Consider the following 27,517-nt stretch of genomic DNA (forward strand, 5'->3'; position numbering starts at 1 on the left):
CTCCCCTGGGTGTGAGCACTGTGGGATGGCAGTGGGGAAGGTGCTCTTGGTGTTCTCTGCTGGCTGGAGATTTTCAGGAAGATTAAAAGAGCAGGAGGTGTTCTGGGGCTGGATGGAAATGCAAACCCAGCGTGTGGCACTGAGCAGGGTGGGGAGAGCAGTGCCAGGGTTCAAGGGTTTCTTCTCTTTCAAAAGCCATCACTTTGACTCATTTAAAAAATCCTGTGTGACATTTCTGTCTGTCCTTCCTGCCTCAGCCCTGCTTCCTGCAGCTTTCCCATCTCCCCCATGCCTCAGACTCTGCTGAGCCTCCACCTTTCTTTACACACATTTCCCCTTGCATGGAAAGAAATCTCTGTGGAATTTCCCCTCTTCCCTCCTGCCTGTTGCAAACACTGGATTTTCAGTCTCTCCCCATAAACTGGGATAGCCAGAGAGAGGAGGGAACTGCTCCATTTTGGCTCTGGGGGCTGAGGTGGGGTTAGGCAGGAGGGAGCTGGCAGTTCCCTGTTGTTTCTGTGATGTGTGAGCTCAGCACAGCAGGGAGGGTTTGATGTGCACAAGCTCTGTGTGAGGGGGCCAAGGCCACCAGGCACAGCACCCAGAGCTCAGTGTGGCAGCAGCAGATAGCAGGGGTGGCTGCAGCACTGCTGGGGAGAATGAGGCTGGAAAAAGCAGAGTTTGCATGGGAACTCCAGCTTGGCTGGCAGGTGATACACCTGGCCTGCCATTGGGTCTGATTCCTGCTTGCCAACCAGCATTAAACACCTTATCTCTGCCCAGCAGGTGTGGTTTCAAAGCTGGCAAGTGTCTGTGCTGGGGACAAGCATTAATACCTGGGAATTTATGCATTAGGGCTTGTGAGACACCCGCTCTGCTGGAGAGCAAATCCAGCTGGTTAAAAGCTCAGTACATCAAGCCTAGTTCAGCATCCATTGAAATCCTTTGGCTGTGCCTGTCCCTTGGTGCTTTCCATTCATCTGAGCTGCTGGTAGGACTCAGAACTGCTCAACTGCAGAGTCTCCTTGGGGGATGTTGCTCCCATGAGCATCTGGAAGTTGATTTTTGCTGCTGATCAGTTTTTGCTGCCTTTCCTGATCAGTTCAGAGGAATTTTCACTGAGCACTGGTGTGACCATGCAGGAGATCTGCTGCAAGAGGTGCTGTCTTGAGCATCAGAGGATGCAAACAAGCTGCTATTGCAGGCTGGAGTTATAAATATCAGGCTATTATGGAAGCAGTTTTAATGAAGGAAATGACTTGCCACTATTCATGCTGATTGTTGCGTGGGTTTTTGTTTGTTACCCCATTAAGAGGTTAAAAAAAAAGGCAACTGTAGCTTCTTTGTGTCCTTTGGAGTGGCTTTCTCTGTCAGAACTGCAGTGCTGGGGATCTGGAGGTGGGGAGGCAGGGATTATTTTTACAGACAATGCTTTTCTTTAGTTTGAAATGAAAAATCAGGACTGACAAAGAGTGTCTGGCTTTTTTTTTTTTTTCTCAGTGTATACCATAAAATCTAAACATCCAGCCTTGCCTTCAAGGTATCTGAAAGTATTTATTAGCTTCTATTTTATGAGACTGATGGGATGTTTTTATCACTGTCTGTGGGTGAGTCTGGCTGCTCCCAGTGTGTGTGGTGCTGGCAGATCAGCTCTGTTTGCTTCTTCCAGGTGTGACTCCTGCCAGCCCAGGCTGGGGCCATGGCTGACATGATTTTTGGCAGTGGTTCAGGCCCCTGGGTTTGCCCCAACGACCGGCAGCTGGCCCTGAGAGCCAAGTGAGTCTTTTCCCTTTCCCTTTTCCCTCTTCCCTTTCCCCTTTTCCCTTTCCCTTTTCCCCTTCCACCCTCAGCTCTGCCCTCACAGCTTTCCTGCTGTCTCTAAACTCTTGGTCTCATCCCGCACCCCTGCAGTCCATCCCACAGCCCTCCCCTGGGTGAAAGGAAGGGTTGGAGCCCCCTAAATATAATTGATGGCATCCCCCAGCTGCCAGCACCCTTTTGTTTTAGGAACTTGTCATTAGTTCTCATTTTCCCCCAAAGTTAAAATTACTGCACAACCTAAGGAATGAAAGGATGGGGATGAGTCAGGCTCTAGAAGTTCATTTTTCTTGGGTGTTTTCATTCCCTGGCAGCTGGGACTGTGCCACCTCTGCTTTTTCCTGAACCCCTGGGCTCAGCTGCTGCTGCAGAGTGTGAGAAAATAGGGGGACACCCCATGGTTTGAGGGGGCTGCCTGGCTGAGCGCCCCACTGCCTCCTCCCCAGCCTGCAGAAACCTTCAGCAAGGCAGTGGTGCCCAGCAGTGCATCCTCCTTGCAGCCATAAGTGTATCCAGTGACCTCCAAACCCCTCCTGGATGGTAATTAATTAATTGAGCTGTGAAAGCTCCTGCCTGTTGCCAAGTGAGCCAAGGAGAGGCATCAGCTGCTGCATGGGAGGCACGGGGGTTTGCTGGAGTCCTCGTGTGAACCTGGGCCAGACCAAGGGAGGATGGTGCCAAATTTGTGTTTCTAGGCATGCCCAGAGGTTTGTGTGCTTGAACTGGGGGCACGAGGGATGTGGGAGCCCCTGTGTCTGGCAGTTTGCTCTTGGCATTTGCCTTCCTGGCACCAGCATCCATCCCTGTGAGGGGATCCCCAGGACAGGCAGCCCCAGGGTGCTGCTGCTGCTTTATGGACAGACAGGATCAGGGGCTTGGAAAAACACAAACAGGAGCAGAAAGGGAGGACAGAGGGCAGGGAGAGGCAGCACAGCACTCATTGCTGCTGTGGAAATGAGCTCAGTGAGAGGAGCTTCGGGATTTAGGCAGGGAACAGACATCCCTGATGGGAGGCTGCTGTGGGTCTGCGTGCCTGGGCTGTGGGGCAGGAAAGATGAAACAGCAAAGCTTTAGAAATATGATTGCCTGGCAAAAGATTTTGAGAATATAGAAACTGATGGAAATATAGAAATGAGATTTTGAGAATATAGAAACAAGATGGAAATATAGAAACAAGATTTTGAGACTATAGAAACAAGATGGAAATGAAAGCAAGCTTTGAGATACCTCAGTTACTGAGCAACTGGAAAAAACAATGGTGTGGCCAGTTGAAGGTAATCCCCTTTTGCAGAGACAACGCCCTCTGCTTGCAGACAGCTCCAAGGGGCAGAGCAGACCCCACTGGCTTGGCAGAAGGGGTCCAAAGAGTAGGTTTTAGGATTTAAAATGTAACACAGTATGGTAATGTAGTGATTCTTATAGGCTGTATGTAAATGCTATAGGATTTGTATCTTCTATTAGATTGGCTAGTGAGAATTAGAATATTCAGCAATATTCTTCTTCAGAAGATTTATGGTATTGGAACAGAAACCTTGCTCTCTCATTTTCTCTTTACCACACCCTTGCCTTCTCTCTCTTTACTTCTCTCTCCCTCTTTGGGGCCTGCTCGGAGCTGGCAGCTCCCAGCAGTGCCCTGCACTTGGCCCTTTGCAATAAACCCCAATTTCCACGACCTGCCTCCAGATTTCTCTGCTCTCCATCCATCCCAACCATCCTCCAGGGCAGGGCTGGGGCTTTGTGCTTCCCTCCCCAGCTGAGTGCTGCCCTCCACGCCCTCCCACAGGCTCCAGACGGGCTGGTCAGTGCACACATTCCAGACTGAGAAGCAGAGGAAGATGCAAGCTCTGAGCCCCCAGGAGCTTGAGCTCATCCTGGGAGTGATCCGCAAGGCAGAGCAGCTGGACGTGGCGGAGCAGCAGCGCGTTGGGTACGGCCACGTTCCTGTCCCTTCCCTCCCTTCCCTCCCCAGAAAAGGCCAGCACAGGCAGGAGTGCCTCTCCCAGCTGCCTGAGCTCAGCCTCCATCCCTCACAGCATCCCTTAGGTCAGTGATTTTCCCCTCCTGCGATGGTGTTCACAGGGGTTCTTGGATTGGGAAAGAGAGGAAAATCTGACTCCATGTTTCAGAAGGCTTGATTTATTATTTTATGATATGTATTACATTAAAACTATACTAAAAGAACAGAAGAAAAGGTTTCGTCAGAATGCTTAGCTAAGAATAGAAAAGAAAAGAATGATAACAAAGCTTCTGTCTCGAACAGAGGGTCCGAGCCAACTGACTGTGATTGCCCATTAATTAAAAACCAACATGAGCCAATCCAAGATGCACCTGTTGCATTTCACAGCAGCAGATAACCATTGTTTACATTTTGTTCCTGAGGCCTCTCAGCTTCTCAGGAGGAAAAATCCTAAGGAAAGGACTTTTCATGAAAAGATGTCTGTGACACCCTCCCAAGCTGCTTGTTTGGAGGTGATGACCGCTGGGGAGGGTGTCCTGTTTTCCTTCTCACTGAAGTCTTTTCATGCTTTCTTTGAGCCTTGGGGGCTGCTGAGGGTGCAGCCCTGACACATGGGAAATGCAGGTGGTGCTGGGTGAGGCAGGGGCTCAGGGAGAGGCTGGGCAGTGCCCAGGGCATGGATGGCTCAGGATCACTGCTGGCAGTGCAATCAGGTTTTCCCTTGTCCGTGCCAGGCCCCTGGGATTTTGCCTGGAGCAGAGAATGAGTTTATGTTCTAGTTGGCTGAGCCCTCAGGATGGGGTTTGCTAGCTTGAATTATTTAATTTACAGGCATCCTTTTGCTGCTGCAGGTTCCCATTTGCTCTCAGTCCCGCTGGAGGCCTGGCCTGAGCTCTGTGTGTGATCATCCTGCCTTCAGAGGCAGGGAGCTGGGCAGCCCTGCAGCATTTCCCAGCAGTGTTTGTGTTCATGAGACACAATCCCAGGGACCCCCAGCCCCTGTCCAGCAGGCCCTGCTTCCCTGTGCTCGTTAGTGAGGGCTAATGAGGAGTGGCAGTGATGTTTTTGTGATAAATGGGAGCCCCCAGCAGCAGCCAGTGACCCTGAGGGCCTGCCTGCTCCTGTGTGCTTGCTGCTGGAGCTGCAGCAAGTGCTCCCCTCGCAGTTCCTGCAGTCAGGCATCCTCTGAAATGCCTTTTGTTCACTCCCAGGAGCTCTTTTGTGCCAGAGTCCAAGTCGAGGATCATAAATCCACTAATGATGGCACTCTCTGGCTGTGCAGCCTGAGCTCCCCACCACGGCAGCACCTCTTTCAAACAGCCCTCGCCTCGCTCTCCTGGTGGATGGGACATTAGCACTAATGAGAGTGGGATTCATGGATGGCAGGATCAGTCCCTCCTGCTGCTGGTGCTGATGAATGGCCTGGCTGCGTCCTCATTGCCTGTCCCGCCTCCCTGCCCTCTCCCAGCCCTGCTGCTGCAGACATTGAGCATGCATATGTGCTTCTTGTCTTCCAAATGCGCTCTGGGAGGGAGCAGGGAGCAGTCACTGCCATTCCTGTGCCACAGCCAGGCTCATTTTGGTCTGATGGCTTCAGTCTGGCTCATTTTGGCCTTCAGCCTGGCCTTCCTGCTCCTAACGGGATGTCAGTGCCTGCCCTGCTGCTTTCAGAGATGGGAAATGGAGAGGGCTCGGCAGGTTTAGCTCCTTTGCCCCTTTCCCAATGCTTTTTGACTTGCCCTGGCGTGAGGGCAAGACAATGTACAAAACTTAAACATTCACAGAAATAGATATGTGCTATTTTGATGTCCCCACTTAAGTATATTGTGTAAAGATCTTCTCCAGCTACATTGAAATATAAGATTTCAAGACCCATATACAAGCCTTGGGTGCTGTAGAATACTATAGATCATATTGGCTCCCCTTGGGAAGGCACGCAAAAAAATTTCATTCAGGTAGCAATATTTTTACTGCTGTTTTGTAGATTAGAAGTGTTCCTGTATTGTTTCAACTAATTCAATTCATTCAAATTTAGATTTTCTCACAAGAAATAATAACTTGAAACCATGGCGAACTTTTCTGAAACGTTCCTTTTAGCATGCCAAATGTAAATAATAAAGGAAATAAATGGGTATGGGCTGGGAGCTTTCCCTGCAGTGCTGTGACTGTGCTGTGCCTCCTGCCCGCAGGCGCCTGGTGGAGAGGCTGGAGAACATGAGGAGGAACGCCATGGGGAACGGCCTCTCGCAGTGTCTGCTCTGTGGGGAGATGCTGGGGCTGCTGGGCAGCTCCTCTGTCTTCTGCCAGGACTGCAAAAAGGTGGGTTTGCTCACACGAGCCTGTCCCTGGCAGCAGAACTCTCCAGGAAACACCAGCAGGCCCTTGGAGAGCTCTGCAGGGTGATTTTATTGTCACGGGTGCTGTCAGACCATCGAGTTTGCTGTGGCAGCCTGGTGATAACAAGAGATTCCTCAGGATCTGGTGATAGCAAGAGGTTCCTCAGGATCCTGGTGATAGCAAGAGATTCTTCAAGATCCTGGTGATAATAAGATATTCAGGATCCTGTTGATAACAAGGGATTCCTCAGGATCTTGGTGATAACAAAAGATTCCTCAGGATCCTGGTGCTAACAAGAGATTCAGGATCCTGTTGATAGCAAGAGATTCCTCAGCATTCTGGTGATAATAAAAGATTCCTCAGCATTCTGGTGATAATAAGAGATCCTGGTGACAATAAGAGGTTCCTCAGGATCCCGGTGATAATAAGAGGTTTCTCAGGATCCTGGTGATAACAAGAGATTCAGGATCCTAGTGATAGCAAGGGATTCCTCAGGATCCCAAAAAGTGCCTGAGCTGCCCTCAGAGCTCGGATGGGCTGTGCCAGCCCCCTCTGCAATTCCCCAGCTGGGATTTTTGGGGTTTGCCACATGGGACAAGGGGCAGGAATGTGCAGCCACCAGAGACAGCTCACAACAGAGTCTGTGAGCTTTGCTCGTCCTCACTGCAAGGTCTCACTTCCAGGAGGACCCAAACCCATCCTCAAGCTCCAAACCAGTGCAAGTTTTCCATCCCTGAGCCTCAGGGAGTGCCTGTGTTGTGTGAGTTGCTGCTCTCCAGCACCCCAGGGTTGGTTCCTGCTGCTCTGGGCTCCACAGCTGAGGGGTTCATCTGTATTTCTGTGGAGATTATGATCTCCAAGGCAACCTGCCTCTGCTGGGAGGCTGCTTTTCCTGCCCTTGAAGCCCACCTTCCCTGGGGAATCACCTCTGGGGGGTTCCTTCGTGTCTGCTGTGGCAAGGTGAGGGCACCTGCTGGGTGCTGCAGTGGTTCTGCTGAGTTAAACCTGCTGCTTTCACTTTTTTTTTAATAAAAACTACCATGGACTGGTTGTTGGACCGTGGTGGACCAACCCTCTGTGGCTCTGCTGGCTTTTGTGGGACACAGCCCTCGTGCAGAGCAGGTTCCTCCAGTGGAGGCCACAGAAATCACTGGGATTGTGCAGAAAATTCCTTCCAAGGCAGTGCCTGGGGAAGGAAACACAAATCTTGGAGCCCCTGGCTCCTAAACCATGGGGAAAGCAGATTTTAGGGAAGGGGTGTGGGACGAAGCAGCAGTGGGGAGTGGAAGGTTGGGTTTGGATGGGAGCAGCGTGGTCTCTGTGCACTGTGGACAGTAAAGGGTGGGTGACAGGCAGCAGATTCTTGGCTGTTTCCTGTGTTTCAGGCATGTGGAATAACAGGATGTGCTCTGTTCCTGCCTCCTTCCCCTGGCAGTTCTGCCCTCACCTAGTCAGGAGCCAGCTAAGTCACGTTGCCATGGGGCTTTTTAACCAATTTCCTGTGAACTCTGAGCACTATTGAGGGGGCAGGGGCTGCTTCAGGCACTTCCCAGCCCTGTCCCCTTGCAGGAGTGACTGTCAGCTGTCCCTGAGGAGGGCTGTGACCAGAAAACCCCAGAGAAATGCTGGGGTTTTTTTCTTTTTTTTTTTTTTTTCTTTCTTTATATTTTTCTTTCTTTTTTTTTTTTTCCTTTTTTTCCTTTTTTCTTTTTTTCTTTTTCTTTTCTTTTCCTTTTTGTCTTTTTGTCTTTTCCTTTGTTTTCTTTCCCTTTTCCTCCTTTCCTTTTCCTCCTTTCCTTTTTCTTCTTTTCTTTTTTTAATTCCCTTTTGTCTGGAGTCTGTTGGGCAGTTCAGCAGCATTCACATCCAGGTTGATTTAAGTGAGCCCCAACTTTTCCAGGGTGCATTTTGCAGCTGCTTTCAGACTGGCTGCACTTTTCAGCTCTGTGCTAGCCCAAGCCAATTCTGCTTGGGTGCCCTGGGCTTGTCCCCTTCTGCTTTTTAATGTTGTGAACTCAGGGAACAGCCAACCCTTCAGCAGAGCACAGAGTGAACTGCTTGTTCCCTCTTGTCCAGGGATATCCATCACTCATGGAGTGCTGTGTGCAATGAGCAATTTGTCAGGGAATTATGGATTTTTTAAAGTTCATATTTTTCTGGCAGGCACTGCTCTGGTACCGTGTCATTGCAGCACATTTAATTCAGTGCCAGGAATTGTAATGATGCACCTGAAGCACAGCAAAGAATTTACCTTCAGCAAATCCCTGCTGCTGAACAGAGCTTCTGCACTTGTGATGGATCTTCTAAGTGCCACTTTCTGCTTTGGAAAGAATGCTTTTAATATTGGTTTTTATTATCTGGGAAATAATAATTGTGGCAAGACAAAGGTGTGTGCAAAGCCAGATGTGTTAACAACAGTAGGAGTGAGACAAAGCCCAGGGTGCTTTACCATGCAGAGGGGATTGATGTCATGAGTAAAAAGGTGAAGGATGAGTGGGAGAGCAAAGTGCTTTGTCTTGTGTTTAATGAGAAATGGGGCTGCATTTAATGCCCTTGATTTTTATGTCTTCTTCAGAGGGGTTCTGAGTGATGCTAGATTTCCCAGCCACTCTGCAGAGAAGGAGGAGGAGGAGGAAAACACCGTTTTAATGTTGGGATTGTTCAGAATTCGTGGCTGGGAGTAAAACCGGTTGGGAATTTCCACTAGAGGGAGCGTTTGAATGTGTTATCCGTGTGGGGATTGGGATTTTGGAGGGTGTTCCAGGCTGAGCTGCTCCCTCAGGAGGGAGGGAGAGTTTGGGGTGTTTTAGGTGGGGTCTGTGACTGAATCTGCCAATCCCCTTGGCTTGGGGAGCTCCGTGCTGAGGGGTGATGCTCCAGGCTCAACAGGCTGCTCATTATTTCTCTGGGAGGATGAGGATGAGGGCAGAATTAAATCATTATGCTGAAGAGCACTTGTGTGGCCTGGCAGGGGATGGGGCTGGAGGAACCCACCCAGATCTCCATTCTGCCCCCTCCCAGAGCATTCCTCTTTTCTCACTCATTCTTTCAGCAGGTACAATCCAGGAATTCAATCTTCTTCATCAGAATGACCGAATTTTAAATTAGATGGGGTGGGGAAGTGGGATGGGGAAGATGAGACCTTCATCCCTGGGCACAGGAGCAGCCTGGTGTGGAGGATGTGTGAATCTGTGGACATCCAATCCTCATGGATATCTCAGCAAGCTCTTGCTCTCCTCTTGTGAGTGGCTGTTCCTCCGTGAGGATCAAAAGATTCATCCCATTTCTCATTCAGGCTGCGCTGCCAGGGCTGATAGGCATCAGCTTCATTATGTAATGTTGGGTGATTCAGGTTGTAAATGGCTCGGGATGCCAGCAGAGACAGCAGAAAGGGCTGTGCAGAGCCACAGACACTCAGGAAATGTGTGTAACCATGGCCATGGCTAAACAGCCCCAGAGCAAGGAGAGAGTGCTGAGAAGGAAGGGAAAACGTGGGATTCAACAATTGTGTGTGAGAGGAGGAAGGAGAGCATTCCCAACCTTGCACTTGTGCCTGCTTGCAGCTGCTTTCCACACCACAGAGATTGGGGGATTCAGGGGAATAAAAAAGCAGCTCTGGAGATTCACCTGTGTGTGATGGGGTTTGGTTTGCCCTGCCCAGTTCTCTCCTCTCCCTGGGGTCAAGGACTGTGCTGTGGGTTTCCCTTTGTCTCCTGTCCTCACAGCCCTGCAGCACCTTCCTGCAGGCAGCGCTTCTCCAGGAAAAACCGGGAATTTGTGCCACGCTTTGGGTTTTTAAGGGGAGCAAAACAGAGCTGCTGCTTCTCAGCCTTCTGTCCCCCAAGGGCTGTGGGGAGCTGCTAACACCACCTCTCTTTTTTTTTTTTTTTTTTGTTTTTTTTTTCCCTTTTTTTTTTCTCTCTCCTTGTTTCAGAAAGTTTGCACCAAGTGTGGGATAGAAACTGTTGGAGCCCAGAAGCGTCCCCTGTGGCTGTGCAAGATCTGCAGTGAGCAGAGAGAGGTAAAACCCAGCTGTGGGGAGCTGGGGCTCAGCAGCACCCACCTGCCCAGCCCAAAGCTGTGCACAGCACCTGTGGGCTCTTCCCTGGGCATTGCAAGGCAGAAAATGGGATTTGGGAGGCCGGGCAGGCTCAAACACACACACAGTGGTGACAACTTTGTTTTATGAGGGAGTGAAGGGTAAAAATCCCACTGACTTTGTGGGATTTTTCTAGCTCTGGCCATAAAGTTGTTCCCTTACACCCTTTCCCTCCTCACTCTGTGGGAAACAAACTTGGCTAACTGTTTTTTTTTTTAATACAGCTTGAGAGATGTAGAGCATAACTGCAATATTTGCCCCACTAAAAATAACTAGAATTGCAGCCTTTAAATCTGTTTTCCTCCCTGCCTGCAAAATCCCATAACTTGCCAGTGTGTGAGGCTTCTAATGCAGGTCTCTAAATTTTTATATCCTTCATCCTTGACTTTACACTGCAAACAAAAAAAAAAAAAAAGAAAAAGTAATGGTCTGCCTCAATTCTTGTCTGCCAGCCAGCATCCCCCAACATCAGGGCTCTGAAGTGAAGTCTGTGAATTTGTTCTGTGATTACAGATGGATTTTCACTTGTTCCCATCAATTTATTCTGGGCTTTGGCTTGTGGTCCTTGAGCATCAATCCAGTCCAGCTATTTCAGACCAAGCTGTACCCAGCTGTGTAACCTGGGTGCTCTGCTAAATCAATTTTTGAAGTGTAGTGAGAGTGTTTGTGCAGTTTTTGGAGGTGCTGAATTTTTTTCTTTAATTAGTTGTGGAAACTTTGCATTGCTTAGGTTTTACATTGGAGGGGGGGTTTTTTTGTGTGGGAGCACCCACAAAATCCATGTTCAGGTAAAATGAGGGATACGTGGATGGTGATAATTTAAATTATCAGCAGCAGTGTGGGTAGGGCAGGAAGAGAGAATTCCAGCTCCCTGGATTTTGATAACAATTTGATACACTGAATCATCTGGATGTTTTGAATTCCAGATAGAGATCCCAAAATAGAGACTGAGGCAGGTGCAGGTATTCTCTGTGCTCTGCAGAGAAAGGCAGGGACTAAAATTTGCTTTATTTCCTTTATTCTCTTGGGTTTTTTTCAATCTCTCTGTACTACTGTGGGTTTTTTCCTATTTCTTAAAAAAAGAATAAGTAACCTGGTCAGTGGGCAGAGAATATTGATGTGTCCAGCACGTGTTATGTGTGGCCAGAGTGGGAGGGTGTGATAACCTCCAGCACTCACTCTGTGAGCCCTGAGATGCAGCCAAAGTGCATCCCTGAGGAAAATGGATGGACCTTTCCTTCTTAGACTAAATCACAGCCTCAGCTTGCCTCTCAACACTTAGCTTCTGCTTTATTTTCCAGTTCCCTTTAAGAAGGTGGGTTCAAGCCTGTCTCCTTTTTTATTTATGCTGCTGCTGGTGCCCTGCACAGGAGAAGGTTGGGAGGGTCACAGTGAGGGCAGACAGACATCAAATCATCCATACCCTGTGTCTTCCTACATGCCCTGCCTTGATTTTGGGGGTTTGGGAGCTGAGAATTAGAGAAACCTTGGCCAAGGAATTTGAGGTAAATCAGAATAAATGTGGCCCAGCAGGATCTGAGGCTGCTGGGGTTGGGCATCCCATGCACCCCAGCCCTTTAACTCTCTGCACAGCCTTATTTTGACTGGTAGCACCAGATTCTGCAGAGCACCTTCCTGAATTACCCCTTATACATATATTTTTATATATCTATATATCCATAATTAGCAATGCTATCATTGTAATTAAATCCTCTTGGAAGCATTTGTGCACATTTACATTTGAATTGACACATCCAGAATTGTAGGGATAATGAAAGCAGTTTCAGTGGGGTGGGGGGAAGCTTTTTTTTTAAAACTGCCTTGAATATGAGAGTGTCAGCTACCTGGGACCTGTTAAAAGTTTTAATTTGCCCTCTCTGCTTCACTTTCCTTTTCATTCCTGCTCCTTCACTACACAGCATTTTCATGGCTGCATTTCTCAGTTTATCACACAAAGATTTTTGTGCTGGAGGAGCAGTGTCATCTCCTCCTCTTTTGCCCCTGGGGCTTCCCTTTTCAAATATCCACTCCTACCACTTGGAACACTGTAAAGCAGCATAGCTTGGGGTTATTCCTGCCTGGCATGACGATTTCCTGGCAAAACACCCCAGGAATGGAGAGGGGTGTTTATTTTGGGTGACTCTGGATTGAATAGGAGCGATGTGCACCTGTTTGCAATTGAAAGAACTCATCAGTAGCCTCTGCCATATTATTTTGGGGGTGGCAGCGAGTAGTTAGACTCAAAATAGTGTCCTCTAGAATAGAGGGGGGAAAAAAAGAGGCCTGATTGAAAGGGGGATGATAAATGGTTGAAGGCTGGCAGGCACTGCAGCTCGAGAAACGTCGGGGTCAGGGGGGCGATGGATTTTGCTGTTCCAGAAACAAAGCTGGGAATGGTAATTCCACTGCCTTTTAATTTCCTTCATCCTCAAGTGCCCAACGTGGGAGTCGGCAGCAGCTTGCTGTAAATAATGTAATTGGAAATCTCTGTGTTATGGAAAAGCAGATGAATGCAAATAACGAGGCTGAGGAGCTCTGGCTCTCTCCCTCTCTCCGTGCTGCCAGCGGTGTTTGCAGGGCTGGGACAGAGGGGCTGTGTGGGGATGTGCTGCAGGCAGGACAATTTTCCTTGCTGGAGCCCACAGAAAGCTGCTTCCCTACCTTTGGGTATTGCTGGTGTCTGCATGGCAGGGTAAATGTGGGTGGTTTTGCTCTCACCAAGCCCAGGCTGCTGTGAAGGAAAGGGCTGCAGGGTGCTGTGATGGTGCTCACAGGGGTCTCAGGTTCAGGGAAGAGATGAGGATTTGACTCCGTGTTTCAGAAGGCTGATTTATTATTTTATGATGTATATTACATTAAAACTATACTAAAAAAATAGAAGAAAGGGTTTCATCAGAAGGCTAGCTAAGAATAGAATAGCAAAAAATGATAACAAAGGCTCTGTCTCGGACTCTCTGTCTGATCCAGCTGACTGTGATTGGCCATTAATTAGAAACAACCAACATGGGCTGATCAAAGATCCACCTGTTGCATTCCACAGCAGCAGATAACCATTGTTTACATTTTGTTCCTGAGGCCTTTCAGCTTCTCAGGAGGAAAAATCTTAAGGAAAGGATTTTTCATAAAAGATGTCTGCGACAGGGTGGGAACACTGCATGGCACGAGCAGGAGCTGGTGGAGCAAAATGTGGCTTTGCAGCAAAGATCTTTTCTAAGTATTGGAACTCAGAACATCCCTCTGGGTGTCCAGAGTTGCCAGGGGGCTCAGAGACCCTTGCCAGAGCACCTGTATGAGGACCTGAAAGTCCCAGAAGTTTAAATAGTATAATAATAAAATTATCACAGGGTGAAAATGTAGATTTTAGGATTTTTGGCATGGGGGTTTTGGAGACAAGATGGAGGAACTTGGGCATGCCTAGCCTTTCTTCTTCTTCTTGGTCTCCATCTTCTGCAGTGCTGTTGGCACTTTGGGATTGGTTTAGAATAGAAGTGCACTGTCTAACACAGGTGATGGGTATTGGAAAGTAAATTCTAAATATGTTATATAGGTGATAGGTATTGGAAAGTAATTGTAAATATGTAGTTTGTAGTATAAAAAGACAACACCACCCTGAAGGACGTCAGAGTGCCTGTGGCTGCCCTACTGAGCAGATCTTGGCTGGGCAGAGAGAAAATTTTATAGATAAGAATTAATCAACAACCTCAAGACTGAAAACTGCAGAGCTCTGACTCGATCTAAGCAGGGGTTTGGTGAGGAGGACCCTGGGGAGGCTGCAAGTGTTTGTTGTGATTCCCCAAGCTGTGATCCACCTCTTTATCAGCAAGCCCTAGTGTTTTCCCTGCTCAGGAGCTTGTTTTAGCACTTGTGTGCTCAGAGCAGCAACATGAGTCTCAGCAGGGCCCAGTGATTCTGTGTCAGGTCCCATTTCCAGGCTGCTCTTGAAAATGCTCGATAAAATCCCCATCTGCTTCTGCGTGTGTCACTCCATAGCTGCAGTGATGGCTTGATGCAGCTTTAATGGGAATATTATCAGGGTTATAAAAGGCATTTATCTGTCATGGCCACGGCTGTCCCTCTCCCTGGTGACATTCCAGCTCCACCCAAACTCAGACTGCTGTGGGGAACAAATTCCACCTTAATGTGAGCTGGTGGGAGCGGCATTCTCCTTTCCTTGGCAAGAGTAAACTCCAGCTGAGAAGTAAGAATTTTATTCTCAAGGCTCTGTTACAGATGGATTAATCTAAAATCAAGCAAGGACTTTGCTGTCAGGCCACTCTGGCCATCAATCAAATGCCATCAATAGCAGTCAACAACATCAACCATGGATCAAAACATGGAGTTTTGATCCAAGGATGCTCAGAGTGCAGAGCAGGATGTGATCCCTGGTCCTTTGGGACGGGCTGTGCTGCAAACCTGCAGGGGCAGAGGGACTGAATCCATCCAGGGCAGAGCATCTTGCTGCAGTTATTTCAGAGCTGATTTCAAAACAATTTCACTGCTGCCATAATAGGACCAAACTCTATTAGAAGCACCAATTTAAAGGGAATGTGTATGCAGAGAATCGATTTTATAGTAGTATTAGCACACCAGAGCTGGGTGTGTTATGTCATTAACTCTTTCTGTAACGACTTGCTCTGGGGTAGTGAGGAACCTGGAGGTGCCCAGCCTTTGTTCCAGCCACCCATGCTGTGTCTGATTGGTTTTATGGTGTGTCTAAATTGGAGCTAGCCTGAAGATAATAGGTCTCTCCAGTGCTTCAAATTAAATTACAGATGTTGTACGGTCTGTTCAGAGAGTGGCTGTACCAGAGGGCTGTTTCCTCCCCAGCAGCTCATCCAGGGAAGGTGTGTGTGCACACCAGATCCCCAGCACGTGTCAGGGATGCACAATCCCAACCCTGTCCCTGTTCTCCTGCTGCTCCCAAAACCTCCAGCCCTCCTCAGGGACCCCTGGGCTTGCCCAGCCTGCAGCTCCACGTGTACCTGAGCTCTGTGCAGGGATATCTATCCCTCACTTTAAAATCTGTTGAATTTCCTGATTCCCAGCAAGTAGAGCCCGTTCCTGCAGGGTCCCTGTGCCCATGTGCTGTTTGACCGACTGCTGGGAGTCCCCACGTGCCAGCAGCAGGGACAGAAGGAGCCGTGTCAGCCTGTGCCTTGCCTGCCTGGGTCACTTTGACTGAGGCGTCCTGCCTGCCAAACCCCCTCTGCAGAATTACAGCTTGCAGCTTCTTGGGGAAATTGGCTTCCCAGCTCTTTTCCTGGGTGGCAGGCTCACCCTCCTGCTGGGTGGTTATTCCTGCAGGGTGGTTCCCCAGCAGGAGAACGTTGGTGGAGCTGTGGGATGCTCTCACCTGGTGCTTTGCAGACCCTGCTGTGATGCACGAGCCTCCCCCCATTGCACGTGTGCTGGGTCACAGCACTGCTCTGCTTTCTTCTTCTTCTAGGTGGCTTTCTTTAAAAACCACCTTCTGCATTCAGATCACCTGCACGTGGCTTTCAGCACCCCAAACACAGAGATTTGAGCTCTCTTGGTGGCTCTGGGAGCCAGGCAACCAGCAGTGTGGTGGTGCTGCTGCTGTCCCGCTTTTTGGATGTCAGATTTTGTCACTACAGGTGTCCTCCTGAATGCCAGCTTTTGTCACTGCCCTCTGCTTTTATTAAGCTCTAAAGGCAAGTTGCAAATGTATTGCTGCAATTAGGGATATCTGCGTTTGCACCCACTGCCATCATGATGAAACTGTGTGTGAAGTGCTTTGGGAACTTGGAGTGGGAGCACTCATGATCTCCTTCACTCTGAGCAGAAGTGCAAGAAGTAAAAAATGATATTTTTACTATATTAACTTATTTTTGCCCTGGCTGTGTCATTAGCTCATTATCAGGCTGCTGGAAGGCACACAAGAATTAGCTTTGCAAGAGGCCATTTCTCCTTGTCTGAGCTGCCACCCTTCTCCCTCCCCCTGGCTTACAGCAGCCTCTATATTAAATATACCTAATAGAGTGCCTTCATCACAAGCTGCATTAAAGCTAAATTGGAGAGGAGAGGCTGTTCTTACAGCAGATATTACAGTTTGGTGCTCGAGGTCCATTTCCTGCTACAGGTTCAGGTTATTTGAGAGGAGTTCTTGTTCTTTTCAAGCTCGTTACATGACCTGGCTTGGCCTTATTGCTCTGTGGGATGGGCACTGGGGTTGTGCTGTGGGTCCAGCATGAGGCAGCACTGCCATCACCTTCTGCTCCTCCTTCCATCTGCTGCTTCCTCCCAGCTGGGATTTTTCAGCTGTGGAAGGAGGACAGAGATGAATCCGGGCAGGAATTTGGGATCAGAGCGAGCGGCTTGGTGGGGGGAGCTCATTCTGCTGTAAAAACCCAGCTCAAGGTGTCCTGTCTGTGTCTCTGGCAGGTGTGGAAGAGGTCTGGGGCGTGGTTCTACAAAGGGCTGCCCAAGTACATCACCCCTCTGAAGAGCAGCAGCAGCAGCAGAGCCCTGGAGATGCAGGGCCAGCCCTGGCAGGAGCCCGAGCGCGTCGGGAGCAGCCGCTCCTTCACCTGGGCCAGGGGAAAAGGTTGGTTGTGCCACCCAAAAAACAGCTGGGAGAAGGAGCTGCCTTCTCCTCTTGCTTCCCAGCAGTTAGGGGAGTTCTCTGTTAGAGGTGTGGTGTGTTCCCCACGTGGATGTTGGAGTTTCGTGGTTTTTGGAGGATTTGCTGATGTTGAAGTGCACGTGGGTGGCTCAGATTAGTCCCAGTCTGTGACCGTGCTCACAGGGGTCTCAGGTTGAGGGAAGAGATGAAGATCTGACTCCATGTTTCAGAAGGCTTGATTTATTATTTTATTATATATATTACATTAAAACTATACTAAAAGAATAGAAGAAAATGTTTCATCAGAAGGCTGGCTAAGCTAAGAATAGAAAGGAATGATAACAAAGGCTCTGTCTCAGACTCTCTGTCTGAGCCAGCTCACTGTGGTTGCCCATTAATTATAAACATCCTAGATGGGCCAATCACAGATCCACCTGTTGCATTCCACAGCAGCAGATAATCAATGTTTATATTTGTTCCTGAGGCCTTTCAGCTTCTCAGGAGGAAAAATCCTAAGGAAAGGATTTTTCATAAAAAGATGTCTGCGACACCAGTCCTCCTGGAGCACCTGTCCTTCAGTCCAGCCCTGCTTTCCTCCATTCCTTCACCCCAGCAGCCCTCACCCCACTGTTTTTCATTCCTTCTCCTTCACTACACAACCATGGAACTGCCTGAGGAGCTGCTCCTGCTGAACCCCAGGGACTGTGCCCCTGCTGGACAGCACTGTGCAGCCAAAGCTGACCCAAAACTGGGCTCATTCCCTCCCTCCTTGCTCCTCACTTCTGCTGCTCTGCTGGGCAGGTTCCTCAAGTCACTGTGAGCTGGGTTAGGAATTGCTCTGCCAGCGTGTGAGTGCTGCAGAATCAGAGCTGCTGCCAGTTCTGCTTTGATTTCCTTTCTGTCTGTGTGGATTAGCAGAGCTGTCTGGCCTCTCCCCTTCTGTTTTTTGCTGTTAGATCCCCTCAGCTGGAGGAGACCTCTCCAGTGAAGCAGCTGCATGCTCTCCTCCACTCAGCAGAAGTGCAGGGGGAAATAACCTTTTAATAAAGAAACCTCAGGAGCCCTGGGTTTACAAACCTGCTCTTCAGGGCCCAGCTAAGAAAGCACTCCCAGCCCTGCTGTAACTTTTGTAATTAAAGACAAATTAGATCAACAGTAGATGGTTGTGTTGCCCTCCAGGAGATGCTTGGAAGGAGTTAGCAGAGGGACTGATTGATGAGGTTTTTTGTTCACATGATAGAATAATGAGTTAAGAGTTGAAGCTGTTGAGCCCAAGCCTGGCCTGCTGCTTAGTTCAGCTTTTCAGTTCTGTTTTTTGGAGAAGGCTTCCCCATAAATACAGGCAGGAGCAGGGGGAGGACAGCAAAGTGACCTTTGGTGAGCTTTGATGTGGGTGGTGAGCTGCCTCTGTCCCTGCTCTCTGATGTCTGTCTGGCTGCTGCTTTATGGCTTGGGTAATATTAATTTATGGCTTTATTTTCTGATGCTTTCTTTCCCTGTTGCCCTGCCTGTCCTCTGGCCAGCTTTCAGTGGGCACTGCAGGCTGTAATTCATCTCTGGAGCTGGGAGCTTGTGCATCTCCCCCCTCCTTTCACCTCCTTTGACGCTGCCGGTGCTGGGGCTCCTGCTGTTTGTCATCCCCCAAATGGGGCAGGGCAGCTCCTTCCCCCGTGGAAATGCGGATCCATGACATTGCCAGGGTGAACCTGCAGCTGGAGCTGGTTCCCTGGGCCTGGCTGAGAGCATTTGTCAGCTCACACCTTGTGCAGGCTCCCCCAGACATGTCCTTGCAGCTGGGAGCACAGCCCTGCAGCTGGCTTGGCAGGATGTTCCTGGGAATGAGCTCTGGCATTTAACACTCTGACAGGCTGCTCTCCATGGGCTTTCCATCATCCTGGCCACCCCTGTCCAGCCCCTCTGCTGGTCCCTGAGGTGCTGAAGGAGCCAGCTCTGAGCTCTAAAGGGATTCAAGGCAGGTGGGGCCAGCCCAGTCCTGCCACACCCTCCATGCCAGGAGAGATGGGACAAACCTCAAATGTCCCTTTTTCCACCTCAAAATTGAGGTATCAGTGCCAGAACCTGGGGATTTGCTCCCACTGCAGGAGGGTGGAAGGCAGAACCCACCAGGCAGAAGTTTTATTTCTGCTCCCCCAGTATTTCCCCTGTGCTCGCTTCCACTGGGATTTGCTGGTGCCTTTGGTTTTTCTGCTATAAACAAGCAGTTGCCATGGGAACCCTGCTATTAATTAAGGCACAAATGTATTGTCAGGAGGAGAATGGCAGCAATATTTCTTCTGCTGGGCAGCAGCTCTGCTCCATGTGCTGGAATGTGGGTGGGATTCTCAGCTGGGTCAGGAGGAGGGAGCAAGAGCAGCAAGGGTTTTCCTGATCCAGGCTCTGAGCTGTGCAGGAAAAAGGTGGAAATCAAACAGAAGTGTGACCCCTGAGCTGCTGCACTGTTTGGCAGGAGGGCTGCCAAAATCCTGGGGGATTTTCCTGTTCCATCCCTGTTGCCAGGCAATGGGATGTGTCAGAGGCAGGGGAGCAGCACTGGGCAGGGGGATGCAGGGGGATGGAGCAGACAGGGATGTGCTGGGGAGTGGCTGCAGGTCACCCAACCTGCCAACTTGGCAAAGCTGCAACTTGTGCTGCTCCTGAAAGGGAAAAGAGCTGGCTCCAGTCACCTTTTCCTTCTTGGAGTGTGATGTGGCAGTGGGACCCTGGGCAGTAAAAATCCTCATTTTCTCTCACTCTCCCACCTGCACTGACCAGGAGCTGTCGCCCTCCCTGCTCCCTGTGCTTGCCAAAAATCTGCAGGGGCTGTGATTCCCACGTGCTTTTGGTGTTTCTGACAGCTGCAGGAGGTGCCAAGGGCTCTGTGTGTGTGCCAGGCTGGGCCTGCCCTGAGCTGGCACCACCAGGGAGCTGGCATGGCTCTAAAATCACACATTTAACACCAGATCCCAGCCCCAGCCAAGTGCTCCTTCCCCTTGGCCTCAGCACAGCCTCCCCACGTCCTGCTTTGCCTCTGGGGACAGGAACAGCCAGAATTGTCCTTCCCCATCCCCTGTGTGCCCCTGGCTTGGGGATTGAGGCACGTGGGCTCTGCCAGCAGCTGCAGGGCTCCAGGCTCTCACTGAGTGACCCATTCCCTGTGGAAATATTGCATTTCCAGCAAGTTTTATCTCAGCAGATTTTATTTTATGAGCTTGGTTTTTTTTTTTTTTTTTTTTTTTTTTTTTTTTTTTTTTTTTTTTTTTTTTTCCAGTCAGCTGGAGATAGGGATAAATCTGTTCCATCCTCTGAAAGAACAGCTGTCCAACATCTCCTATTGATATATCAGCAGCTGCTGGAACACCAGATTTAATATTTCTGGGCTCTGGAAAGTGCCAGCAGAAGGTTTGGATGAAGGATTACCTAAAAGAGAGACTTTGGTGCAGTGAGTAAAAGAGAATCTTATTGGCAGCAGAGGAAATGAGAGCAGACAGGGCTGGTCCTGTGGTGAGAGTGCCTTGCAGTCATTAATATTTTCTTCCTCTTGTGCTGCTTCTCTCTGAGCTGCTGAATGGCAGCAGGGACAGGCAGCTAAAGTCACCTCCACTGATTCACTGGGGCCTTCTCCAAATAAATCCTGGCTCCCAGCATTTCCAGAGGATTCATGGAGGAGGGAGCTGTGCTGAGGAAATGGATTTTATGAATCCAGGAGAGCAAAAAAAGAAAAAAAAAGATGATGACCAAGTGGAACAGGACTTTATTTTCTGAGAGAATTGAGCAATAAGATGGTCAGAATGAGTCTTGCAGCTGAGATTTGGATTATATAGGAAAAAAAAAACCCTCTGGTATGTATGGATTGTTTTTAGCAGTGTTTATATAGAACTCCCCATCTCTCCCAGGGAGTTCTGAAGATGTTTTTCCTGAACCTGACGCTCCCAGGTAGTAATGGAGATATTTTTTTAGACAAACCTTTGGTTTGAGGACTCTTGGCCAGCATTGCAGCCCCCCAGCTTTTAAAAGAGCTTTTTTCCCTGCAGGGAAAGGCTGTGCAGGGTGTGTGTGAGGAGCTGCCTGCCAGGCCAACTTCAATAATGCCTTGCAATAACACTGCCTGCCAGCTTTAATATCCTCAGAGATGTTAGCATTACTTTAGGTATTCATTCCTCTTTTTTTTTTAAATGAAATACTTTGTGTAGCACAGATCCTTGAGTACAGGCGTGCCTGCAGAGGTGCTTGGCAGGAATATTTGACAGCTCCTGCTCTGTGCAAGGGGAGGGATTCCCATCCTGCTGCCCTGGGGAGAGCTGGGGGGTTTGGGCTGGCACAGAGGGATGAGCTGACAGCTCTGTGTGACCCCGTGGCTGTCACCTTGTTCCCCTGCACCCACGTCCCCACAGAGAAAATCACTTCTCACAGCAGTGTGAGCTTCTGGAGACGTCCTGGTGGGTCTAAAAAACATCCCTGGGGCTTCCTTTTGCCTCAGGAGAGGCTGCAGGTTGTGGTGTTACCCGCTTTACATCCCTCATGGGCTGATTTTGTACTTTTCTTCAGGAGTTGTGACCTGCTGTTTGAAGTGGCTGCCAGGAGAGCTGGTATCTGCCTGCTCAAATGGAGAAGTGCAATCCCTCAAACAAAAAACAGATTTTTTTTTTTTTTCCCCATTACTTTCCTACTCAGCCCCACCATTTCTGTTCTGAGATCAAACCACCACAAAAATCCAGGAATTGGGAAAAAACATTATTTTAATTTTACCCAGAGCAGCTGGCAGCCGAGTTATCTTTTACACCAGTGTAAGCAGGAGAGGTGTTTGCATAATTGCATGGAAAAGTGGGAAGAACCTGCCAGTTTGGGAAGCTGTGTCTGGCAAAATGAGGCTCCTCCAGCTCTTTTGGAAAATATGGGGAGTGGAAAGCAGCAGGAAGAGAGCCAGGATTCAGGGGAAGAAAAACACAGAGGGGAAAGAAAGGGAGAGCAGAGCCTGGAGCAGCAAAGAGTGGCACAGGAGCACCCCAATGTCACCGTGATATTTTCTGAAAAATCCTCTTTGCCCAGGATTTTCTCCTGGGAAGCTGACAAGCCTCAAAGAAGAATGAAAACAATAATTATCTGATTGCTGCTTCTGTGTTTGCTGCTTTGGAAATGTGGCTTGGATATTTTTTGCCAACAGGTGGATGTTTGATTGGTTCCCTGTGAATTGTTTTAATTTAATGGCCAGTCGTGGTCCAGCTGTGTTGAGGCTCTGAGGAATCTCAGGTTTTTATTATTCATTCTTGTTAAAGCCTTCTGGTGTGTCCTTTCTCTTTCTTTAGTGTAGTTTTAGTATATATTATATTATATTATATTATATTATATTATATTATATTATATTATATTATATTATATTATATTATATTATATTATATTATATTATATTATATTATATTATATTATATTATATATAAATAATATTATATTTTACATTGTATATAATATATAATACATACTAAATATAATATAATATAATATAATATAATATAATATAATATAATATAATATAATATAATATAATATAATATAATATAATATAATATAATATCAGCCTTCTGATAACATGGAGCCAAATTCTCATCTCTCACCTCATCCTGGGAACCCCACAAACCCCACACCCCCTGGTCCCAGTCAGCTTTAGGAGAGAAGCACTGGTGGTGTCTGCACCTTCTAGAGTTCTAAATCATCTGCAAGGAGTAAAACCACCTCATGCTGGGGAGGAGCAGCAGGAAGGGTCTGCTTTGGGGAGGGAGAACGTGAGCAGGGAGTCAGAGTTTGTTCCTGTTTCCTTTGGATCCATCTGGCAGCTCTTTGGGGAGTGTTGTGAACGTTGTGAATGAGCGTCTGTGTCCTCTCCTGCAGGGGTTTCCAGTGACAGCGAGAGCGACTCGGAGCTCAGTTCCTCCAGCCTGGATGACAAACCCGTCCCCGTGGGATCAAAAGGCTCCCAAGGGAGAAAGCTCCAGGCAGGAATGGGTGAGGAGCTGCACTTCCCCGTGGCTGGAGGATGGGAGGTGTGAAGTGATTCAGTGTTTGGCTCTTGGCTGTGCTGGGTGAGCGTCTGAGCCTTTCTCCCTGGGATTTCTCCCTGGTTCCTTCCATGGCCTGCAGCATTCCAGGAGCTGGGAGCTGCTCCTCGTTGTATTTGTGGGGTGCCCTCGTGGTGGGGAGGAATGATGAACCTGACTCCATGCTCTCAGAAGGCTAATTCATTATTTTATTATACTATATTATATTAAAGAATGCTAAACTAAACTATACTAAAGAATACTGAAAGGATACTTACAGAAGGCTAAAAAGATAATAATGAAAAATCGTGACTCCTTCCAAAGTCCTGACACAGCTTGGCACTGATTGGCCAATGAGTGAAAATAATTCACAGCAGAATCCAGTGAAACAATCACCTGTGGGTAAACAAACTCCAAACACATTCCACATGAGCAAAACACAGGAGAAGCAAATCAGACAATTATTGTTTTGCTTTTTCTCTAAGGCTGCTCAGCTTCCCAGGAGAAAAATCCTGGGCCAAGGGATTTTTCAGAGAATGTGAATGTGACAGCTCCTGGCACCACGTCCCTGGCCAGCTCCTCGCTCCTGGCATCACTGAGATCACTGGTGTTTCCTGGGAGCAGAGCACAAGAACTGGGGCTGACCCTGCTCCTGAGGGCTCCTGGCTGGAGCTGGGATGTTCCAGCTCCTGTAGGACCCAGCTCAGTATCCACATTCTGTGGATTCTGAATTCACATTGTCTGGAAAATTCTGCATTCGCATTCTCTGGAAAAATCCCTTTGCTCAGTATTTTTCTCCTGGGAAGCTGAGAAGCCTCAGAGAAAAAGGAAAACAATAATTGTCTTGATTTGCTTCTCCTGTGTTTTGCTCCTTTGGGACGTGTTTGGAGATTGTTTACCCACAGGTGATTGTTTCATTGGATTCTGCTGTGAGTTGTTTTCACTCAATGGCCAATTAGGGGCCAAGCTGTGTTAGGACTCTGGAGAGAGTCATGAGTTTTCATTATTATCTTATTTATTAATTAATTATTTCATATTATCATTATATTAGCCTTCTGTAAGTATCCTTTCTGTATTCTTTAGTACAGTTTAGTTTAGCGTTCTCTAATATAATATAGTGTAATAGAATAATAAATCAACCCTCTGAGAACAGGGAGCCAGACTCATCATTCGTTCCCGTAAATATAACACCACCTCCTTCGATGCCCTCACCACATCTCTGTCCTGTCCCTGCAGCCCCCACCAGGGGACCCAGCCCGGCCAGGAGCAGAGCCCTGGAGCCCCCGCAGTGTCCCCAGCAGTGGGGCAGCCACAGCAGCCTGGGCAGTGAGCAGGGGGCCGAGCTCAGCCCCGCGGAGAGTGACCAACCCTCGGGCAGGCGCCACAGCGACACCGGCACCCCTGGTAAGCTGCACCCCCTCCCTGTGCACATCCCTGCTCCTTGGGGCTGAACCCCCTGAAAGCACAGCTTTCCCAGAGGCTTTGTGTGCTTTCCCAAAGGCTTCGTGTGCTTTTACACTTTATTTTGGGAGGGAAGGGCAGGGCAGTGCTTCCCCTGCCAGAGCCGTCTGTGGCCAGAGCGGATGGGTGACCAGCTGGTGTTTGGGTGTGAAAAACGCCAATCACAAAATTTTAAAAGTCTCATAGTAATAAAATAGTTGTAAAAATAGTAGTACAATTAGAGTAATAATAATCGGGACAGTTTGAATTGCCAGAGGCACACAAAGCTGTGGCCCCGGGATCACTTTTCTCTGTGTCATGGTTTGAGAGGAAGTGAGTTTTTAGGATGCTGTGGTCAAGAGGTCTCAACTGTGTTTCTGTGGCACAAGAGGGGCTCCTCACCCCTTGATGAACTGAGAATTGATTATCTGAAGGGTGGTGATGGACTGAGAGTTGGTGATCTGAGGGGTGGATGTATTGGAAATTTGGTGGGGGGAGGAGGAAATGTTTTTGGAAGGTTTTCATTCTTTCTGTATGAAAATTCTATTCTTTCTTTCTAACTATATTTTTACATATAGTTTTAAGTTAATAAAGCTTTCTCTTCTTTATTTCTAAGTGGGAGCCTGCTTTGCTCTATTCCTGGTCACATCTCACAGCAGACACCAGGGAGAATGTATTTTCACAGGGGCACTGGCATTGTGCCACTCTGCTTCTTTTTCTTTGTATTAGCAGATGCTGTCACGGTGTCACACCTTCTCCCCTGAATGCAAAACCTTTTCTGCAACATGAGTAATGGTCTGGGGTGGGAGCTGCCTACACCCACGGCCAGCAGCACTCAGAGCCTGGGGCTGTGGCCCTGCAGAGCTGCTCTGTGTCCTGCAGAGCCAGCAGAACAGATTGAGCTTCTCCTGAAGCAAAGCAAAGCCCAGCAGCTTTATGAGAACGAGGAACATTTCTTTCCTGGAGTGAGGTTGCTCTTGAAGCCAAGCATGGCTCTTCCCAGAACTCTGCAGTGCAGAAGAAAGACACTTTTTCCCCCTCAAAACCCTCAGAACAATTAAGTGACTGGGAAAGCAGAGGCTGCTATCACACCTGAAGCAGCTGAAAGAGATGCAAATGTGTTCTCTCTGCAGTTCCCACTAATTTAGTCACTAACCCCTCAAGTTATCATGCAGCCCCGCTCCCTCCTCAGCATCCCTGCCCTCTGAACTGCCTCTGCTGTTCTTCCTGAGCCTGCTTGGTGCTGGCCATGTTGAGGCATAAATTGGATTAGAGAGAGCAGGTTCATCCTTCAGTGCACCAGGGAGCCGTGGTCCCCCTCCCTCCCTGCTCTCCCTGCTAGAAACAGGCAGCACAAAATTGTTCCTCTGCTCTTCCCTCCCTCCCCAGCTCACAGGCACCGGCAGTTTTCCTTTGGTTTTTCACCAGACAAACCAGACAAGTGATTCTTCTGCTCTGTCCTTCCTCCCCCTGGATTAGAGCCTGCCCTGGCCTGGCAGGGGGGTTTATTTTAAGCTCCTGTTGTACAGGATTAGAGAGGGTGGATTCCAGAGGAGCTGCAGGTTGTCCTTGGGGCTGGAATGGGTGTTGGTGGACAGCAGGTGACCCTTTGGGTGCTGCCTCTGATGGATGGATGGATCCACTCCTGGACAATGTGTTTGTACTCAGTGTTCTGTAGCTTCTCTGCTGCTCTTTGAGCCAGCTGCTGCCTGGCCATGACAGTGCAAACTCTATTTCAGAGCCTTAAAAAAAAAGAAAAAAACCCCCCATTTTCCTGCTAAAAACTCCATATGCAAAGCTTGGCACAAGGGGTCACATCTTTCCAGAGGGATCTCCCTGTGAAGATGGGGGAGAGCTGGAGTGACAGGCAGCATGGGCTGATATTTAAAAAAGGAAAACTGCAGCAATCTCCTGAGCCCAGTTAAAGCTGGCCCTGAGATTCAGAGAGGATCCTGCTAGGGAAAAGGTTAAGCCAGGTTGGCTGCCTAGGGACTTTCTGTGAAGATCTTTATGTCTGGGGTCATTTATTTCTCAGTGTTCCTGCAGAAGGGGCTGCTTTGTTCAGAGCCCAGGTACAGGGGCTCTGTACCCCCAAATCCAGGCAGGGAGGCAGGAGATCAGCACTTTGGGTGCCTCTCTTTGCCAACAAACAGAGGCTGCTCTTGCTGTTGATATCTTCAAAGAGTGCTGGATTTCAGGGTTCCCAGCCTCTCCCTGCCTTTTGGGCATTCCCTGAGCTCTGCCCTGCCCCAAGAGCAGAGCAAGGGGCAAAGATCCTTCCTCATTTCAGCTGCTGATCCTCAGCTGCAGGATGGGGCTGTTAAAAGCTGATTTTCTGCACCTTTACAACACCCTGTCAGGAGCAATTTTTGCTCCATATTATCACCTCAGGTGTTGTTCTTTCTTTGCACTTCTTTTCTCACCTCTGCTCTTACTCCGCTCTCGAGTGCGACTTGGCAGAGCATCCTGAGATCCCAGGCCACCTCCAGAGCAGGAGCTGGGGACAGGTGCTGCAAAAGCAGCTGCTCTCACTGTCCTGGGCTCTTCCAGCCTGAAGGCCAAGCCAGCAGCAGGGTTTTGGCCAGGGGAGGACAAGGAGCTCTTAAGGAGAGGTTGGAGGTTTCCAGCGCGATGCTGCAGCTCCGCCTGGGCTTTGCTGGGGCTGATAATGAAGCCTGGGGTTTGTCATAAAATGACTCATTGTCAGAGCTGCATTGGGATTGAGGCAACCTCAGCCCATGAGCCAAAGTTTCAGAAGAGTGGTGAGTTGAGAGGCTGCCAGTTTTATTATTATTTTTTAAATTTTTTTTTTACCACCTGCTCTCAAAGCCTTTCAAAAGCCCCATTTTCTGAGGGGCTGCTGCTCCTTCTGCTTCTGAAGCTGCAGCTCCTGGAGTGCCTGCTCTAACCTGATAGCTTTCAAGAGGAAGGTCATACACTCATTGTCCTGAAGAAGGTTTTATCCTAAAGAAAATTAAATTTGCACATATGGAAGAAGAACAGTCTTCTTTTCCCCTCTTGCTCCCAGCTAGGGCAGGTGACTCACCTTGTTCTGGCTGCACAGCTGATGCTGAGAGATGCCTTTAAAAAAGAGCAAAATCCTCACTTGTGTTGATTATGATGTTTTTATTAAGGAAGGGGAATATTAAACAGAGTGAAACAAAAACAATCAGTATCTTACAGTGGTTTTCATTAGCCCAGGGAGAGCTTTTAATGGAGATAAGAAATCCGAGCTTGGGCCTGCTGCAGGGGGT

The 27,517-nt window shown here is 48.7% G+C and overlaps 1 protein-coding gene across 1 annotated transcript in view; it reads left to right on the forward strand.

Moving 5' to 3' along the window:
- The first annotated feature begins 1,685 nt into the window (after positions 1–1,685).
- The window catches only part of RPH3AL (rabphilin 3A like (without C2 domains)), a 31,238-nt gene continuing 5,406 nt past the window's right edge, over positions 1,686–27,517 (forward strand). The window contains exons 1-7 of the mRNA XM_058817765.1: positions 1,686–1,776; positions 3,602–3,745; positions 5,965–6,094; positions 10,047–10,133; positions 16,614–16,776; positions 22,678–22,791; positions 24,060–24,227. Of these exons, the coding sequence (XP_058673748.1) occupies positions 1,700–1,776; positions 3,602–3,745; positions 5,965–6,094; positions 10,047–10,133; positions 16,614–16,776; positions 22,678–22,791; positions 24,060–24,227 (883 nt within the window). The 5' untranslated portion in view covers positions 1,686–1,699. The remainder of the gene's footprint in view (positions 1,777–3,601; positions 3,746–5,964; positions 6,095–10,046; positions 10,134–16,613; positions 16,777–22,677; positions 22,792–24,059; positions 24,228–27,517) is intronic.

Source organism: Ammospiza caudacuta, chromosome 20 (genome assembly GCF_027887145.1).
Source record: "Ammospiza caudacuta isolate bAmmCau1 chromosome 20, bAmmCau1.pri, whole genome shotgun sequence".
NCBI lineage: Eukaryota > Metazoa > Chordata > Aves > Passeriformes > Passerellidae > Ammospiza > Ammospiza caudacuta.